Source organism: Amblyomma maculatum, unplaced genomic scaffold (assembly GCF_055883805.1).
Source record: "Amblyomma maculatum isolate TAMU_Amacu unplaced genomic scaffold, ASM5588380v1 scaffold_13, whole genome shotgun sequence".
Lineage (NCBI taxonomy): Eukaryota > Metazoa > Arthropoda > Arachnida > Ixodida > Ixodidae > Amblyomma > Amblyomma maculatum.
This window is the reverse complement of record NW_028146738.1, coordinates 31,514,348-31,533,622: the sequence shown is the minus strand read 5'-3', so window position 1 is coordinate 31,533,622 and position 19,275 is coordinate 31,514,348. Positions and strand designations below refer to the sequence as shown.

The 19,275-nt window shown below is 41.0% G+C and overlaps 1 protein-coding gene across 1 annotated transcript in view; it reads right to left on the bottom strand.

Moving 5' to 3' along the window:
• Nucleotides 1-19,275, bottom strand: part of LOC146172506 (DNA (cytosine-5)-methyltransferase 3B-like) — a 242,252-nt gene that overhangs the window by 119,765 nt on the left and 103,212 nt on the right. The window contains exons 7-8 of the mRNA XM_084585780.1: nucleotides 18,099-18,235; nucleotides 4,145-4,209 (exon numbers count right to left, since the gene is read on the bottom strand). Of these exons, the coding sequence (XP_084441906.1) occupies nucleotides 4,145-4,209; nucleotides 18,099-18,235 (202 nt within the window). The remainder of the gene's footprint in view (nucleotides 1-4,144; nucleotides 4,210-18,098; nucleotides 18,236-19,275) is intronic.

The following is a 19,275-nucleotide window of genomic DNA, read 5'->3' as shown; positions in this document are numbered from 1 at the left end:
TATCATCCTTACCATATCAGCTTTCACCAGCACTTAAGTGATGCTGATTTTCAGAAACGAGTAGAATTCACTAACTGGGCCTTAATAAAACTTGACCAAGATGATCATTTCCTAGAAAAAGTGATGTGGACTGACGAGGCTAGATTCTGCAGAGATGGTACTGTGAACATTCACAATGCTCACTACTGATCCCAAGAAAATCCCCACTGGTTGCGGCATCACAATTTCCAAATCCGTTGGGGTATAAATGTTTGGTGCGGCATACTCAGGGACAGGCTTATTGGGCCATACTTCTTCGGAGACAACCTGAATACAAAAATGTGTGCATGCAACATTCTTGCTGGAGTCATCGACGAATTCGTCTCCAGCCTCTCTCTAGGGTAACTAAGGCAACTGTGGTTCCAGCACGACGGAGCCCCACCACACTTCTCTTCTACTGCACAGAAGTGGCTGAACAAAAACTTTTCTCTGCAGTGGATAGGCGAGAAGGAGAGATGTTTTGGCCTCCCAGATCCCCTGCCCTCTCTCCATTAGACTTTTTTTATGGGGCTATCTGAAAAATGAAGTTTATGCTATGGAGCCAGCTGATATCAACGATCTGAAGAACAGAATTATTTCTGCCTGTGGGAGCATCCACCCAGAAGTACTCTTTAGAGTTGTTAACTCTATGCGAAAGAGGCTCATGTGCTGTGTTGCCATGGATGGGAGGAATTTCGAACATTTTTAACAGTGGGACTTTCACAAAAATTTCTCATTGAAAGTAAGTCGTAGCAAGCATTGTCTCTCATGAAATCTGATGACAGTTTGTGCTATATTTATGACTAATTAAACATAAAGCTTGGACTGGCACTAACCCTCTTGCATGGTTTTTAGCCACTGTTATGACGGAATTGAAGTTGAAAGTAAATAAATTCATTTTTGAGCACTTCATTGGAACACCTTTTTTTTTTTTGCTGAGCACTTGCAAATGCAGCTATACTTCAGATAAAACCGGTGCAGTAGAGCATACCATTCCATCATATGCTTTCCCAGTCAAAGAGCATGCAAAGCCGCCAAGTTAGTATTCCGCATGTGCCCGACGACACGGAAACTTAAGAGCTACTAATTAGAGTTAGTGTTCTCTGGTATGTATTGCCCTCAGTTTCGGCTGCACGTTAACATAATTATAATAAGCCGACTATGATAGCAGCAACAAAATTGGGGAATGTGGTTGGGCTGTGTTTGACTGCCTGCCAAATTTAAAGCAGAGCGGCGTGGTGTCCTTCCATCATATGAAGAAGAAATCGCTTAAAAACTGCACTCACGTTTCACCGACCAAAGAGTGATTCATCTGTTTCAATCACCAAAAAGGAAAACGCAAGCCGAGAGGGATAAGTGATCTGCGTTGCTGCTCGCTGCACACCTTTGCAAAGCAGAGTGTCTTGCACAACAGCTGCGTCACATGTAGGAGGGAATTCACACTGACAGCCGCCGTTTTGCATGCGTAATTAGTCGAACTGGGACAAAATTTTAGACATGCACGTCTCAGGACACAGGCACATTATTAAATTCTACAAAATGGAATAGCCCTAAAAAGCATTTGCCTCCAAGTTCTCAATATAAATATGCATGCTAACTTCAGCCATAAAATGTTAATGATTGAATTTTAGGTGATTACTGAGTTTACGGGGACAATTATTACCCCATTTTGTGTCCTGGCCGCATTACCCATGTACAAATATGGCATGAGCGTATGATATTTTGCTTTTTTTATAGTCAGTACAGCCTAATTTTGAACACCTTGTATATGCACGTGTCAGAAAATATTGTGCACAAGAAAATATTACAGCAGTTTAGCGCAGCTTTGAACACCAACTTTATTTTGACCAATGACACGAATGGTGCCACCATTGCCGAGAGCTTTAATTTCAACCCTCTTGCCAGCAACTAAAGAGACAAAGAAGAAAGCAGCAGCTACGAAAGCTTGGCCAGTTGGCATGCTGGGAATGTCAGCTGGCAAGACATGTTGAATATAAAATTGATTACTATGAAGATGCTACTCCCTAAGCCTGGTTTTTTACCACTGTCAGTAAAGCCAGCATAGAAAAATATGTTTTAGTAGAGAGCTACAGCACAGCGCGATCAATCTACGATCAGCTGCTGTGACCTACTACACTACATGGCTCCCATACTCATGAACTGATTGGTTCAACATGGCAGGCCTGCATGCCACTACCCAAGCATGTAGCATCATCTGGTGCCATCAAGGCAACCAGAGCTTGCAATGCAAGCCATAGCCTCTGCTATCGGTAGTGTATCGTAGATCGCTATTTATTTATGTACGTAACAACACTTAACAAATAAATTGGGAGGATAGTTTGGCCAATACTTTGGTTCTGGCAGAAGTGATTACTGTGATACAAGTGAGCATTTTTCCCAGAGCCACTTTAATTACTTCTCAGTGCAACTCACCTTGTGTCTACTAGGTCTGCTACTGAAGGCTTCACACACACCAAGAATAAATTTATTATGAAATGACCTTCTTAGTAAAGTGGTACAAAAGTCCAGCATTATTTACTTTGTTAGCTTGCTCCCAAGCACCTTCTGCTGCTGGTTTGATGTGAAATGCTAGCCCTAGTGACATATAGAGCAGGTGAGATGCAGCGCAGTTTGACTCCCACCACACCTGTAGGTGGCACCATTGCCCAAAGCTCTGCACTTTTGCAGGCAGGTTGTTGTCGCCTGAATATATATATAGCAGGAAGTCACTATGTACACCAGTTTCAAGTTGTATGAGTATGACAGAAAATGAAACGAGCAAATTCATTCTGCTTTCCCTTTCCACAGTCATGTGTATGTATTTGTGCCTGTGGCCAAACTATACCCAAGCTTTACATTCGCAAAACATGTCAACAGCAGAATCAACACCAGGTGTGAAGTAATTGTAACATGTACCAATGCAGACAGTGTGAAAAGTGATTGAGTGAAGCTAGCAGAAGCACAGAACTCTCCAGGGGTGCACAATCAACAGACACAACAAGCTATCATGTGTTGCCACAGCTTCTTGCTCTACTGACTACATCATAGTTGTTTGATGATGTCATGGTAATTACTTATGTACATGTTTATCAGAGATGTTGTTGTCAATAGGTTTTGAAAAACAGGGTCTGCCCGGCTTGTAAATAAAATATCTTCACACCAATGTCACAGTTACATTGCTTGGGGAACATATCAATATAACTCGAAATGTTATATTGAGATGTTTCTCCAGCACTTCTGAAATTGTTGTCTATACTCTTTTAAAATACACAGTTATTCAATGCATTGGTATTTATCACATAGCTAATCACAATGAAATAAAAGCAGTTAATAAAGACCTAAAATTATTAAAATGCAATTATACTTCACAAACTATCCAACGACATTACACTTGTATCATACAAGCTACTGACACATTCTGTACATGCATTCCACTCATGTTCTGTACATGGCAGACATAAACCAAGTTGTGCTGCACATTAATAAAAACTTTATGAAGCTGGCACCTTCACTTTATTTTACTGGTTATCCTTAGCACATTTCTGTGTAATCAAGGTACAGAGCAAGACTGGTACTTTAGAGGACGGCCAATGCCAACTTGCACCCCCATCACTAATCACATACTCTCATATACTGCGGCATCCAGTATCCCCCAGTGTGGCAGACATGCATGCAGTCAGGGCAAGGAGGCATCAGTTTTGCATAAGATCTACAGATCTCTTCAAAAAGTGGTAGAAGTGTGCAGCCATATTGGAGACTGGGCTGTGCTCATTACAGAGGAGAGATATAGAGGATCATCCCCTCCCACCCACCCTACTACACACAAAAACAGGTTTCTTCGATTGTCATGAAAAGGTCTATATCTTGACTGGGTTTTGCTGCAATTATAAAGCAATGCGAATAGATGTAAGGGCAATATTTTAATGTTATTTTCTTAGTAGTCCTCCCATGAATAGTGGTAACTGGTGGCTCCATTATTTACAACTAAACAAGAAATAGCAATCAGTGCTCTGGTTCCAAACGTGCAACTGACAAACTGACAGCAACAAACAAAAATTCAACAAGAAAACGACAGTAAAAAATACAATTCTTGCAGCAATATTATAAAAGAATAAAATGCACTCACCTTAGGCAAGTGACGTTATCACAGATGAAGAGTTCGTTACCGCCTCCACAAATTGCACAGTATGCCTGAAAGGAAAACATGACCACTAATGAACACATCCAAGGACACTATGCTAAAAAAGGACAGGCTAGTAAAACACTCCATTTATGTTGCATAAGTACACTACCTATCTCGGCAAACGGTCACTGATCAAAAAATAAAAACTAGCAAAACAAAATGAGAGAGCCACACATTTAGAAGCTATGACCACACACTATGACCAACGAAAGTGAGTGCATGCCATTCACTATAATGGTAACAGTTCATCACCATATGTGCTGGCCCAAAAAGCACAAGATGCAGTGCAAAAGAAACTAAGCTGTAACCCAAACTTGCCTACACTGTTCGCAGCAGATCACTAATAAGTATGGAACACCCATAACATGCCATGCTGCTGTCATCTTTCTAGCTATGTTGCTGTGAAGGGGAACTGCTATAGCTCCCACAAAAACTAATACAAGCTCAATAAACACCACTGCTATACACTGTGTTGACCCTGGACAACACATAAGGAGCAATAATTGCATGTGCTACTGCCTCCAGTTCAACATAACTACCAAGTAATCAGTGCCTGACCATGCCACCTGTCACCTACTATGTGCCAGAGGCACGCTTGCAATGTTCCACTTATCCCAATGACGATGCTGCGTTTATGTGGAATGGGACTTCTAATGTGTTGAATGTTTTTAATGTTTTTTTTTTTTTTCGAAGTCATATGATTGCTGTCGAACTGCTCTTGGAAAACTAGAGCCATCTCACTAGGTAGTACTAGAGCTATTCTCTCATATTTGCTTCACTTCCTGTCACATGAAGATTTAAACTCCACCAGAGTCTAGTGAGGTGACACCTGTGTAATATTCACATGGCACCTGTGCTGCATGCCACTGCCCAGCACATTTCCTGAGCCTGATGCAGATAAAACCAAGTTTTCAGATGATGAAACAGTGACAATGAAGAGACCTTCAATTCATGAGATTTTAGCACTCACAGTGAAACTGCACCAAATACTTTAAAATCCTGCATATAGCATGAACCCACATATACTACAAAGTGTAATTTCAAAATTGCAAAAACTGAAAAAGTTTCGATCCACATATAATGCGAGTGATGAAGGATCAGTAAAAGTATTTATTTGCACTACATTTCACGGTTGCCCTGCGAGATGTACATGCTCAACGCTTTTGCGACCAATGGCCCCAAGCACCAGGTAGCAAATAGTGCCCCAAACCTTCATATGCCACTACTGGGTTGCAACCCTTGTCATGCCGACATGCTTGGTCAGAGAATTTATGCTCCACAAGAGCAGCTCACACATTTTCCCCAACAGTTGCAGATGCTACATGGTCTTCTGGTCATTCTAAAGCCAGTAGGCCTCTTCCAGATAGGACGCAGAATGGCAGTGCACAAGCTACCGGCTAGCATGTGCTGCGCTCACACCTTAAGCACCATGCACAGGCGCGGGCAGTATGCGCACAGGAAATGTTTACAGATTCAGGGTTTTTCGTACAGTGTATCATCTGCCAAAAGTCCCTTGCTAAAGATATCTTTCTCTTCTGTGCCACTAAACATGTTTGGTGTCCTGCATTTCTTAAAGATGCAGCCAATATGCTCCTTAGGAATGCTGGACAAGCATCCATAGTTCAGCTGTAGGGTGTAGCTAGCATGGCTGGAGAGGCCTGTGATGGACCCATGCAACATGCCGAGTGATCCTTTTGCAGTCACTACATTGAGCAAAGTGCAATTGACCTCCTTATGATACGTGTGCATCATGGGCAGGTGATTGCGAGGAACACAGGGTTAGTGTGGTGAAACCAAAAAAATCAAAACAGCCAGCCAGTACGGCACTGCTAGGTAGCACTTTCTATGGCTGGAAAGCCTGATGCTTACAGTGCTAAACATTAATAAGACCATAACTGCGAATTTATGTTGAAATTTGTTCATATCCGCATATAATACAAGGCAGAAATCTCGCATGATAAACCCGGGAAAAAACATCATATTATATGCAGTTTTCAAAGTAAGCCAAGGATGCCAAAAGGCATATGCTAGGAAGTTTCGCATTCTCCAAATCATTAAGTGGCTACCGCGTGATCTAGAAACATGATATATGATCTAAAGGTCAGTTTTTATCTTTAGGGTGTCAACATCATTCGGGAGGGGCCCCTTGCCAATGGCAGAGCAGTTATGTCTGTTGCTACAAGACTGCAGGGTGCCAACCTGGGCACTGATTCTTCCGACACGATATCTGCTGAGCACTGCATTTTTTGCATAATTCCAAATATTCTGCACATAACATGTTGATATTCACTCATATAATATAAGTCCTTCCTGCAGAAAACACATATGTCAAGTTTTTGTATTACTGTATGGAAAAACAATAATGTATTTAAAATGTTTTCTTTTTGGTTGGAAATTTCTTACAAAAAAAAAATTTCATTGCCTCAAGAGTAAATATGACGAGTGATAATAGCACCACTACAAAAGAGATTTTGATGCTCTAAAATATAATACTTCACATTGGTATCCAATGATCTAGTACTACAAAAAAAAATTGTCGCATCGCCTGAACACTACCACTTCTCCCATGGGTAGGAAAATCTTAAAGTACATATAATGACTAACTGAGGCATCAGCATGTTTTTATGCCCACAAAATTCAGTATGCCATTGTTTTGATGAAGACGGTGCACTCGGAAGGGGCAAGGCGGAGGGAGGGATACCTCAATGAGTGTAGTCACAGGTCTTCCACCAATAAAATGACGACTGCAGCAGACTTCATCCTTGCAGGCAAACAATGCACAGCAATTTTTACCTTCCTGTTTCCACTGACTCCTTGCTCTTGTATTCATCAGCCCAGAGTAGAACACCATCCATTGATGGATTTCATTTTTACTCTTGCAGATGGAGATTGCATGCTGATGCTAAGGAGATTATATGCAGTAACTTTTATTTGCATACCAACATTGTTGGCCAGAACTTCTGCCCGTCATTTATCAGCAGGACAATTGCAGATACAAACTGCTCACAGTGCCATGAAGGTGAGCCTTTCAAATGCATAAATCACTGCAGCTGATGGTGTTGTTTTGAAGAGTGAACAAAAGAAAATGTTACAAATCCTTGAAATGCTAGTCCTGCACAGTCAGTCATTCTGTTCTCCCCAGATATGCTCCATTGCTTTGCCCAAACAATTTGCAAAACACAAAGTATTCCAGTGGAGAGGTTCTTTTCCCCCAATACAGCCATTCGAGTAATTATAATTGTTTATAAGTGCACATGATAAGTTCTGCAGACTGTAGATCACAATGCTCAGTATGTGCGGTACACAGAAATCTACACTGAATGCTGACATTGCAGGAAAATTGTTTCACATTGGTGTGATAATTTGCCCCCAGTAAAAATGCTCCATTGCAGCTAAAGTTTTTTTGCCCCAAAACATACATGTAATTTTTTGTGCAGAGATGCCACACTCCACAAGCATCCTATATAAAAAATTCCGAGAGCACCCTTGAATCAACACTGGAGAGATGTGAAAGCCTGAGTGTTGCTGTTGTGCAGGGTGCATAACGCTTGTTTTCATTATCATTATCAACTAAATGCACTATCATTATAATTGCTACTGTCATCATTGTCATTATCACTAACTGCAGCATCATAGTCATTGCTACTATCATCCTCACGGTTGACAAGCAGAAGTATCCTACGCTTTTCACAATCCCAGGTCTGGTGTAGTTGGTTAAAGTGCTTGGCTGAGGATCCAATGTATGGAGGTTTGATTCCCAGTAGAGACATTAATTTTTTTTTGCTGATGGTGCCATAATGACATCATTTCTTTGACAGCTAAAGTGCAACCAGACGAACACTGACAGAATGAGCCATTAAAGGCTTTTGCTTAATAATGATCAACAGGTGTGCAACAGCTAAACTAGAATTTAGAGCAATTTTTAAAGCAGACAAATCTTCCTTTTGGAGCAGTAAAATCCAAATTTGCAGCAGACCACTTAGACCACTTAAAAAAAACAGCATTTTGAAGCACAAATTGAAGTTTTGAACATGTTGATTTGGGAAGAAACCTTACTTTTTATCAAGAAAACAGAAAATGTAAATACTGCATCGTATGAATGTGAACTAAAGAAAGTCTAGAAAGCATTACCTGTAACGAGTGCTTGGTAGGTTTCCTTTGGCAATCTGACCAGTACGTATATTTGTAAAAAAAAAACATTTGGTACTCCCAAGGCAGGGTATTTTAATAAAAAGTATGTGAACTAATAAAACCAAGGCCAATTTTTCAAACTTTTGGACCCAAATAAAAAATGAAGAAAGCTAGGAAATTATTCATTTGTAATCTTTTATAGAGAATTGTCTGACAACCTTAATCAAGAAATCTCATCTTGCTCACAAGACACGTAACATAATGTTTTACTCTCCTTGAAATCCAAAGCTTGCATTACAAGAGGGCAGCCCCAGAACAGCCCAATTCAAACCAAGACATGACTACAATCATCCTGTGCCTAAAAAGAAATGCAGTAAAAAGCAAAAAAATCTCAACATAAATTCAAAAGCAAACACAGAAAAAGAGACAGAAAAGAAAAACATAACAAAAGGCAAAGGTGCAAATGTCAAAAGCAGAAAATGAAGTGTTGGAAGAAGACAAAACTGGCAAGCATACCTTCGACCCATGATTTACGATATCCAAGGACAAGAAATGACTTGATGGTTTTGACATTGATTATCAGGATATTAGATTATATACTTTGCACACAATGAGACTATAGATATTTAACTGCTCCAGTAGCTATAAATGTTTTCATCTGTCTTGTGCTCAATTATTTTGCTATGCAATTCAAAACCTAAGACTGCTGTGTGCTTCCTGACCAGCCACGTTCAAAACAAATTTGCACATAGAAACCATAACTGATTGCCTGGTTCAATATCTGATAATGGGAACTTGAGTCTAGCAAGGAAACAGCATAAACGATCAGCATAAACAAATTCACGGTCCAAGGAGATAGTGGAAACTTCAAATATCCTTATAAAAAAATGATGTGAATTAAAAGCATGCCACACTTAAACCATGATCGTGCAACAGTAGAACTCATTTATTATAATCACTGGGATCGGCAAATATCTTTACAACATCAGGGTCCTTATTAGTTGTTGATGATAACATGGTCCTGAAGATATTGTCCGGTAATTAAATGGCTACTTACTGAACATCTCTTGTAGCTCAATGAAAAACCTCTAAAATGCCTCTAATCTCTCTCTTATCATCTCTTCTTGCCATTTTCTTATTTTGAGTAAGAAAATTTTGGCTACATCTTGTGAAAATTGGATTTTATATAAAAAGCAGTCGTTTCTTCTCTTCCCTATTTTGCACATTTACTCTTTTTTCTTTCTGAAAGAACTGCAGCACTTTTCTAATTATAGACAACTATACTTTTTTTCCTATGCACTCTATGCTTTCCTTCACAGCTGCAAGGCCTATGTAAAGTTGGATTCTTCCAATGGCTACTTAGTCTGATGGTAAAACCATTAAAAACACTCAGTGTTATTTCTAACTGCATTTCATATCTAGGTAGCACATGGGCTACAATGTCATTTTGTGGGAAAGTGGACTTTACCCTAACAAAGTTTTACCAAAAATGTCTTTACTAAAGGGGCAAAGATGCATAGTAGTCTATTGAAGATGATCTGGGACTTGAGTTTCCCTTTACTGTATCAGTTTTTAATATATGAGTTTACTATAGCAGTTTTCTAGTGTACTAGTAAAATAAGACAATAGGCACCTGCACTGCTGCTTGAACAAAAGCCTTGCAAACAATTAAACTGATTATTATGGCAGCAGATATGCCAGCCCAAGTGGACAGTCTTTGTGCCAGCACATGTCAAAATCTGTTTCTAACAAATGCACACATGTCAAAGACGACAGAAATCTGACCAAGACTTCCACTTGGCATCAACAAGCATGCACGTGGTTTTCTTTTGTGGCATTACTTGCATTGCACTGTCAAAAATGTAGGTGCTATAGTTAGTGTTATAGGTTGCGTCTCCACAATTGGATAGGATTGGCTACAACGAAACTGCAGGTAGCCATATGTGGCTCTTATTTTTCACCAAATATATTGTGCGACTAACTTTTTTTTTCTAGTTGTGCATTTTGGCACAGCTTGCCGCAGAAATATGCTGTTCTATCGAAATTCCATAACTGGCGCAGCTGTTACACCCCTGCTCAAAACAACCGTTCCAGTTTCAAACCTACACAAGCGATGCTATAGGCACCCAAAGCACACCATGGTGGCACTGCTGCCACCAAAGAGCACCACTTATGGAAAAAATAGAAACTGGGAAAATAGAAGCCATGTCAGCCACACTTTCTCTTTGCACTGCCACATTTCCACTCCCTTCCATATTCATACAGAGCTCTCATGCTGCATCTACTGCATGTCGAAGTGTACTGTTAGTGGCGCAGCTTCAGAAGCATCTGCTTACTTGACTTTCAATTATACATAAATCAAATTGAATAAGGTTAACAAGTTCGTTAACGTGCTATTTCATGTATATGGTTGACAACTAAGATGCATGACTGAACATGATGTTAGTGTTGGAAGACAGCAACCAATTGCATATGCTGCGTGCTTTGTATTAGCTACACAATTTAAAGAATAGCTTATACAGCTCGTTTGGTCTTAAAGCCACCGGCGTAATAGTAGCGGTCGTAGTCCTCAATGGATGTCCAATATTTGAAGGCTGAATAATAAAAAAATTATTCTAATTCGTTCAAATGTGTCAATCATCTTAGAAAGGAAAGGCAATATTTGCCAGTGCTAAATATTGATAGATGAAATAAAAAGAAATATAAAACACCAATATGAAAATTATTATAAAATAAGTATGACAGAGCTCAATTGTCCTCTAATGTTTGGTTGGTTGTTTCAGTTTATAGGGTTTAATGTCTCAACGTGATTCAGGCAATGGGATGCACTGCAGTGGAGGGCCATCCAAATTTCGACCCCCAGGTGTATTTAACAGGCACTAATATTGAATAGTATGTGGGCATCTTGCTCTTTTCCTGTAGCAGAAATCTAACTTTTGGTATATGGTCGAAATACTGCGCTTATAAGCACTGCAAATCAAAGCACTCAGTGGTGCACTCGATCAATGTTATGCACTGTCGAATATAAAGAGCACACTTTACTTGTTTTCATATGGCACCCTCATTAAATAATCATGTTCTCTAAGGAATGAAACACCACTGCATGTGAAAAACATTTTTCTATTGAAGTGGCATATCCACTGAAAAACCTGGAAGGTAAGAGATGCATTCTTCATCCATTAAAATATCAGCCACTGAATTGTTCACAAGGCAGCAGAACGTTTAAGCTCTGGAAAGCTAGGCTAGGTGAGAAGCTAAGCTGTCAAGATTGCTCTGAACAAGCTAGTCTTATCTACTTCGGTTCTCATGTCATGTTTGGGACTTGAATTTTGAAAGAATATGAGCTTACTGGTGCACAACTGGCTGTGCAAATGCAGTGTTCACTGCTGTCATGGCATCAAACCAATGCATGTGATGTGTATGCATAAATAACTGATACACAAACACATGCGAAACGATGTTAAATTGTAAAACAAGTTTTAGTGCTTATTTCTTTTTTTCACTCAAGAATGGAACAGGGATGCTAACATGGTTAGCACTTGCCAAAGAAAATTTGAAAGCTTATAGCACTTTTAAGACTGCAGTAAAAGTTATTTCTTTATTCAATGCAGGTATGATAATCCCATGAAAAGTGAGAGCTTTCATTTCAAGACAGAAGATGCACTTGGAAAACTGGAACTTATGCTCAATTCAAAACAAAGCCGCAGTGGCCTTCATACAAATTCATCATCATCATCATCAGCCTGACTATACCCACCGCAGAGCGAAGGCCTCTCCCATATTTCTCCAATAACCCATTTCTGTGCTAGCTGCATCCACTCGACCCCTGCTAACTTCTTAACCTGATTTGCCCACTTAACTTTCTGCCACCCCCTGCTATGCTTTCCTTCCCTTGGAATCCAGTTTGTTACCCTATGCGACCATCGGTTACCCTCTCTTCACACTGCATGTCCTGCCATGCCCATTTCTTCTTCTTGATTTCCACTAGAATGTCAGTAACTTGAGGTATTTCTCTGATCCACTCTGCACGGTTCCTATCTCTTAATGTTACCCCTACCATTTCCCTTCCATAGCCCTTCGTACAAAATTTTAATGAAGTAAACACATGTACCAGTGGAGCAATCGCCAGTGTTTCAAGCTCTTTGCCTGTGATTTGAAAAAGCATTCATGCTATATATATTAATGCAGTTTCAGTAAATTCAATGATTCAATTCTCAAATAATGAGAAAGGCTTTCTGAAAAGCAAGGATTCATTTTTAACTGAATGGGCAGCTTCCACTTTTTTAATGAACCCTTAGCCTGTTCACCTCTCATCTCATGCTTCATAACAGGCAAGTAGACCAGCATTCTTGAACGAAAATTTGTTGAATCAAATCTTTTCATCATTTCGTACAGAGGCATCCACTAAGAGAGTGTGCGCACCTGGAATTGGTCCCCCCTCCCTGCTTGGACTGAAGGGCATGTATGTGTGCGAGCTACTGGTGCTACTGCTAGTGCCTGACCAGTAGTGTCCACCACGCTCCTTCTCTATAGCCTCCACAATTCACCACCAGGGGAGGCACAGCACTGGTGTCATGTGCCAAGACAAGTTCGAATTTTCCAATTGCTTTTATGACACAGCAATGCATGACTAGTAAACAATTTGGGAGGAAACTACAGTGGTCAGGTAGCACTTCAAAGTCAATCTCTTAAAACTGCCATTTTTGAGTGCACCGTGAGATCATCTATTCACCGTGAGATCGACCTAGAGGTGACACCACCATCACTCCGATAGTGTGAATTGGCAGCCAGTGCCACTCACTGAAATGCAGTGTAGGCCTGCTTCTGATTTTATGGTGGGTTTGTTGACTATGAAAGTGTGCCTCTCTGCAATACATTAGCGATATACTGTTTAGAATGTTCCAATATCACAGAAAAAAATTAGCAGATTTCACCAAAGCAAGTGCAAATGTTAGAAAAATAAGGCAAGCAACCACTCATCTTTTACTTTTACTGGCATCGCTCTGCATATTTTTTGCATTGTACCCTGCTCACACAGCTGATACTTGGGCCTGAAGTGTACAACTGGCCTAATGAAAACTTTTGATTTTCTTATATCCTTTTCGACAGTGTGTGCATGTCTTATACAAGTGAGACAGGCAAATTTAGTGTGAAGACTAGCAGATACAAAGGTTTGTGCTCTGACTTCCAGTACTGTAAAATGAATTGAGACAGCTGTTTATTATATTGTACTTGATTTGAGGATTAAGCACTGAAAGCGTACTGCCTGGCAGGTTCCCATAGACTGGATGCACATCAGCTCTGCCTAGACAAACAGGCACAAGTGTTCCTCAAAAATGACATTATGCTGACTCTGTATAGGAAACCTCATCACACAGGAAAGCTTGCAGTTCATGTGTAGATCTGAGTGGATTGAGTTTGCAAGCTCACGAGGAAGCTGCTTCTTATGGCCAAGGTTAGAGAATCTGATAGTGTAACACATGACAATGACTAAATAATTTCCTGAAACCAAGGACAATATAACGGATTTTGGATGTGTGAGATGTTATTAATAGTAAAATAGTAACATGAATATGTTTTACAATGCCAATATATTTCCCCATATGAGAGAACTTTTACACACTTTACAAAATTTAGGATTATCAGTGATTATTCTTCAGTAATGTTAAAATGCAAGCTGCGAATCAGTCACTGCGATGACATTGTAAAAATTTGTGCATGAGTGCTATCATGTTCTGGCAAGAAATTTTGAAGGCTGATTATTTTTATCACTGTAATTATTGAGCAGTGACTCAATTTTACGCGAAGAAAATATCAGAGTTACTTCCACACCAGGTGACAAATATAAAACTGTTGAAAGAAATGGAGTTCATCTTATGATGCAACTGTAAAGATGTAATTATTCCAAAACCAAACATCGATAGTTAAGCCCATATGAAGCTACTTTACTGCCTTTGTCAGAAATCAGTTTGCTCAGAAGACAGCATTTACATGAAAAGGAATTCTAATGATTCTAATGGACTACCAGTGAAGTACATCGATCTAGGTGTGTTATGTAACGTGCTTAGAGCCTTTCACTAAAGCAAAATGTTCTCACTACCCCTGTTACAGATGCACAGAAGCCTTCAAAAGCCAGAAAAAAAATGAATATGGCCTGGGGTTTAATGCTCCGAAGTAACATCGACTATGGTGGATGATGTAGTGGTGGGCTTTGATGTTGTTGACCATGTGGGATTGTTTATTGTCCAGTCAAATTGTACAGCAAAGGAGCAGCTTTTGAAGCAGCCATGATTCAACCTCCACTCTAGAAATCAGCAGTCCAGCACCCTGCCACTGAGACACCACGACGAAGGTTCAACAGCAAAAAAAAAATTCTCAGACAACTCTATCATGTATACCGAAGGTGCAGAGTTACCTGTTCAAACTACATTCTGCTATGCAGCAGTATGTGGTCATATGTTCCAGTAGTTACAGTAGTCCAAACAAATAGGAATATATGATTTCCGGGAATTCGTACAAAGTTGTAAAAGCTCGTTAATTCGGACTTCTAGGGACTGCAAGATATGTTCGAATTTACTGAATGTCTGAATTATCGAGAGAACACAAAAAAACAAAACATGCACGATTTTATCTCAACATACCTTTATTACTTAAAGTAATGACGGATGCTTGTCTGCTTTCCCGCAGAAACCTGTGCGGATACTATTTTCCTCACTCCTTCCAGGTGCTAAGCAGTGCGCGTACCATCTGCAGTGCCCCAACAAAATTCCTCTAATACAACGAGGGCCTCTGCTGCTTCCTTCACAGTGCGAGGGGGCCGAGGCTGCTTCTCTCGTAGCCCCTCTTCCTCCTCCGAATATTCGCCGCGCAGTACGTCCCAGACAATTTCTTCCTCAGTTAGAGAGCCGGCTGTAGCAATGCCGTCATCAATGCTGATGTAATCGGCGAGTGTCACCGCATCCGGCAGCACACCTCCGAAATCCGGGCAGTCATCTGCATTGTCGTCTGGCGACACTTCTGCCACTGTGTCATTGCAGGGCTCAGGCAAAATGAAGCCACTGTGTCGAAAACAGTTAGCGATGACGTGCGCAGGTGTGTTCTTCCAAACGTAGGCAAGAATGTTGACCACGCTCAGAAGATCCACGTCGTACTGCTTACAGACTTCATTGCACAGTAGCATGCGTTCCAGCACACACCTGCGATATTTAGTCGTCACATACTGAATTATACCTTGGTCCATCGGCTGGAGGGCCGATGTAGTGTTGGGCAGCAAAAAAACAACTTCAATGTTGTTCAGTCCGGTGGCACTGTTATGTGCACTACAGTTGTCAAGGACAATTAACACCTTGCGGTTCTTCGCGGAAAACTGTCGGTCTAACTTTTGTATCCAGCTGCGAAAAATTTCCGATGTCATCCAGGCCTTTTATTAGCCCGGTGCTCCAGTGGAAGAGCAGGCACGTTCTTAAAGCACCGTGGCTTTTGTGCCTTTCCAATGACGACAAGCGGCAAGTGCTCTGTCCCTGTCATGTTTGCGGCTAAAAGAACGGTGACTCGTTCTTTTCTCCTTTTTCCTCTGATGCAGGGATCTCCTTTCATTGTCACAGCCTTGTCAGGCAATGCCTTAAAGAAAAGTGCTGTTTCATCAGCAATAAAAATGTCATTTGGATTATATGCTGCGATATGTTCCAGCAGCTGAGCGTTCTTCCAGTTGTTGGCAACATCTTCGTTGACGGCACCTCTTTCGCCGCACACAGTCTTGAAAACGAGACCATGTCTGTCTCTAAAGCACGCACACTACCCTTCTGACGCTTTGAATCCATCGATATGCATCATCAGTGCAAACCTCTCGGCCTGCGCCATGATGAGGTGTCCACTCAATGGGAGGTTTGCATCACGCAAGTTGACCACCCACCGAAGCAAGGCTTCTTCCAACCCTGGATGAGCTGCTCTTCGCATACGCTTTCTTGATGCTGGGAACTTCTCGCCTTCGAACGCCTGAAGAATCTGTTCTTCATTTTTTACATATGTGCTTAAAGTACTCATTTTAACGTCATATTTTTTCATTGCTTCTTGTCGGGAGAGCCCGTTCTTAAGGGCCCGCAAAATTTCCACTTTGGTAGCCAAGTCCTTGGCCTCGTAGCTCTTCAGCCGTTTCGCTGGTGTTGCCATCGGGGGCGAGTGCAGTGATACCAGCGCACAACAGAGAAGCAATGAGCCGCACTAAAGCGAGCAGTCTTCAATACAACAACGTAGCGCACCGACAGCGGCAAAACGACAAAATGGCACCGCCAGTAACGTCGACTCGTGAAAAAACAAGAAAAAGTGCCCATTCAGCCACAAGTCGAGCCAAGTTGATTAATTGATGTCCATGGCAATGCTGCTTTTGGGTTTTTGCTATTGCGCCGGGTTCGTCTTATTTTCATTTTCGAGCCTCGGTAGCTACCCGAAGTTGTCCGAATTATCCGTTGTGCGGTCAAATCCGTCCGAATTAACGAGTTTTGTCCCATAGACTCCTATACATTATTCTGGGGACCAGGCACGAAGGTCGAATTATCCGATTTTCCAAATTAATGGGAGTCGAATTAACTGGCTTTTACTGTATTGACAACAGCGACCTGTTTTGCTTCGAAGTAACACCTAACGACAGCATCACTTTATTTGAGCCACTGTGTGTCAAGTAATCTCAAGCACAGGAGATTGCAACTGATCTCCTTATCCAGCACAACATACCCAATATGGGAAATGCATTTGTTTTAGTCCAGTGTGAGATGATAACCTGTTCCTATTTCTTTTGCAAAAGACACATAGGTAAGCACAACTGCACCAAAACCATGAAACAAACAAAAATTCCAATGCTTGCTCGCTTCAGTTGCCTGGCCAGAGCTGCCAGACTGCCAAGGTGGCATGAAATACACAGTGTGACCTCCACGTTCTCGTGTTGCTGCATTGCACATGACACGAGAACTGGCGGCACAAAACATCAAAAGCAGACTGAAAGCAACCCCGATATCTCTATCAGAGTGTTGTCACTTGCACCTGGAATTGGTGGCCATTTGGCAGAGCTTGGCAAGTTTTGTAGGCAGTGCAAGCCCCTGTTGATTTGTTGGCACTGTGGGTCAAGGTTGATTTATTTGGTGTCAGTGTTTTGACAGCCCTAACTGAATCAGAATCGGGTTTGAAGAGGGCTACCACAGGTTGAAGTTAAAGTGAACTGTAATCATATTTACCAAAGATGTTTGCCAAAATTGTTTGAGAAACAAAATGCTATTTCTCACACCTACCTCAGCAATAACTTGCTGCAAAAACAGAGGAGGCAGTCAGTGAGTATATCAGATTATTTCAGATTTTTTTAATCTAAGCACCCTCCTCACATTCGTGGTCATGAAGCAAGGAAGTGCTTCGAATCAAATCAATATGTAATTATTTAAAAGATTCTCTACAGTGCGAGCTTTCACTGTTTTTTGCACTGTGAAGTTGCAATAAGGACTATTCTCAAAACAACATCTACACCCCTGACAAAGCTACACTACTTTACATATTATATACATACATATTACATGTTATATATTACACAATACGTAATCCATATTATATATTACAAATTTACTGGAGAACTTATTGGCTGAAGCTCCAGAAAAGGCAGGCTCAGAGAGTATCCTGGAGGAAGCTTCACACAGAAAAAAAAAGACTATAGGTTTCTACCGAAAGAGCACTACATTGCTAATCCAATCAAACATGCACATAACAGAAAACAATCACCACCTACACTTGATCCATCCGGCGATGTTGCAAACAGGGTGTCCAAAAGCGTCTCCCTGCAACTTTCGCAAACAGCCCCTTGGACAAGGGGGTGCTCCTCATGCCCTCCACTCAGCAGCTGCTTGTTGCAGGAGATGCACATTTCTGCATACACACAAACAACCACACAAGCACGCAATATGAAGCTCATCTCACCAGAGTTGGCTACAGGGGAGTAAAGAAAAACTACCCAGAAAAGAAAGCAGCCCATGTGGCTAGTGTGCATGGTTCACCTTCTTGATGCTGGCGTTTCCTTAAGGCTTCAGAGCTCCCTGCAAAAGAAACAACAGATACAGACCCACTTTTCATTACTCTGCATGTGAACATGAAACAGAATTCATTCCAGCACACACAAACTACTAGTCTGTTGGTGCTGTTAAAATTTCAATGACACGAATGTGGCTGCTAAGAATTCGAATATTCATTCTCCGAAGTATGTTTTGCATAATGCAAAATATTTTGACTACTTCAAACACCACTTTAACTGAATGTAATAGCCATGACTGCACTCTCAAGCTACGTGGCCGCCAAACTGCCAAAGCCATACCTGGCAGTTATGCAGTAATGATAAAGAGCAGAAAATGGTATGTGGCCCATACCCCAGCAACACCATGATTTAGTCATATAGTGTTCTTTGTGAACACTAAACAGCATCATAAGAACTGCACATCACCAACACGCAAATTCCAGCCACACAGCACAAACTGAGTAGAGAGCAAAAGCCCTGAAATTTGGATGCTAAGAAAAGCTGTCTTCTAATGGCAAAATGTAATTTAGAGCAAATCTTGAAACAAAAAATTTCCGAATTAAAACAGTCCAGAGCATTTGAATCCTCTAATATGGAACACTTTTCAGCAAAGCACTGATAAAGTGAGCTAGAATAGAGTAGTTGGCTCACTCCTCAGCTGATGCCATACATAGCAATGTCACCGCTGATGTCAACATATTCTAGTTCTGCGCACTTCAGCAAGGTGTTGCGACCGCCACCTTCAATGTAGCAGAATGCATTGGAGAGGCCACAGCACACTGCAGTTTGGTTTTGCATCTTCGCTGTATGATGTTACTTTTCTTCACGCTGTATTCTCGCCATTCTGAAGGTCCTGTTTTGAGGTGGCCGATGTGATCCAACAAATTGTTGAATTTTT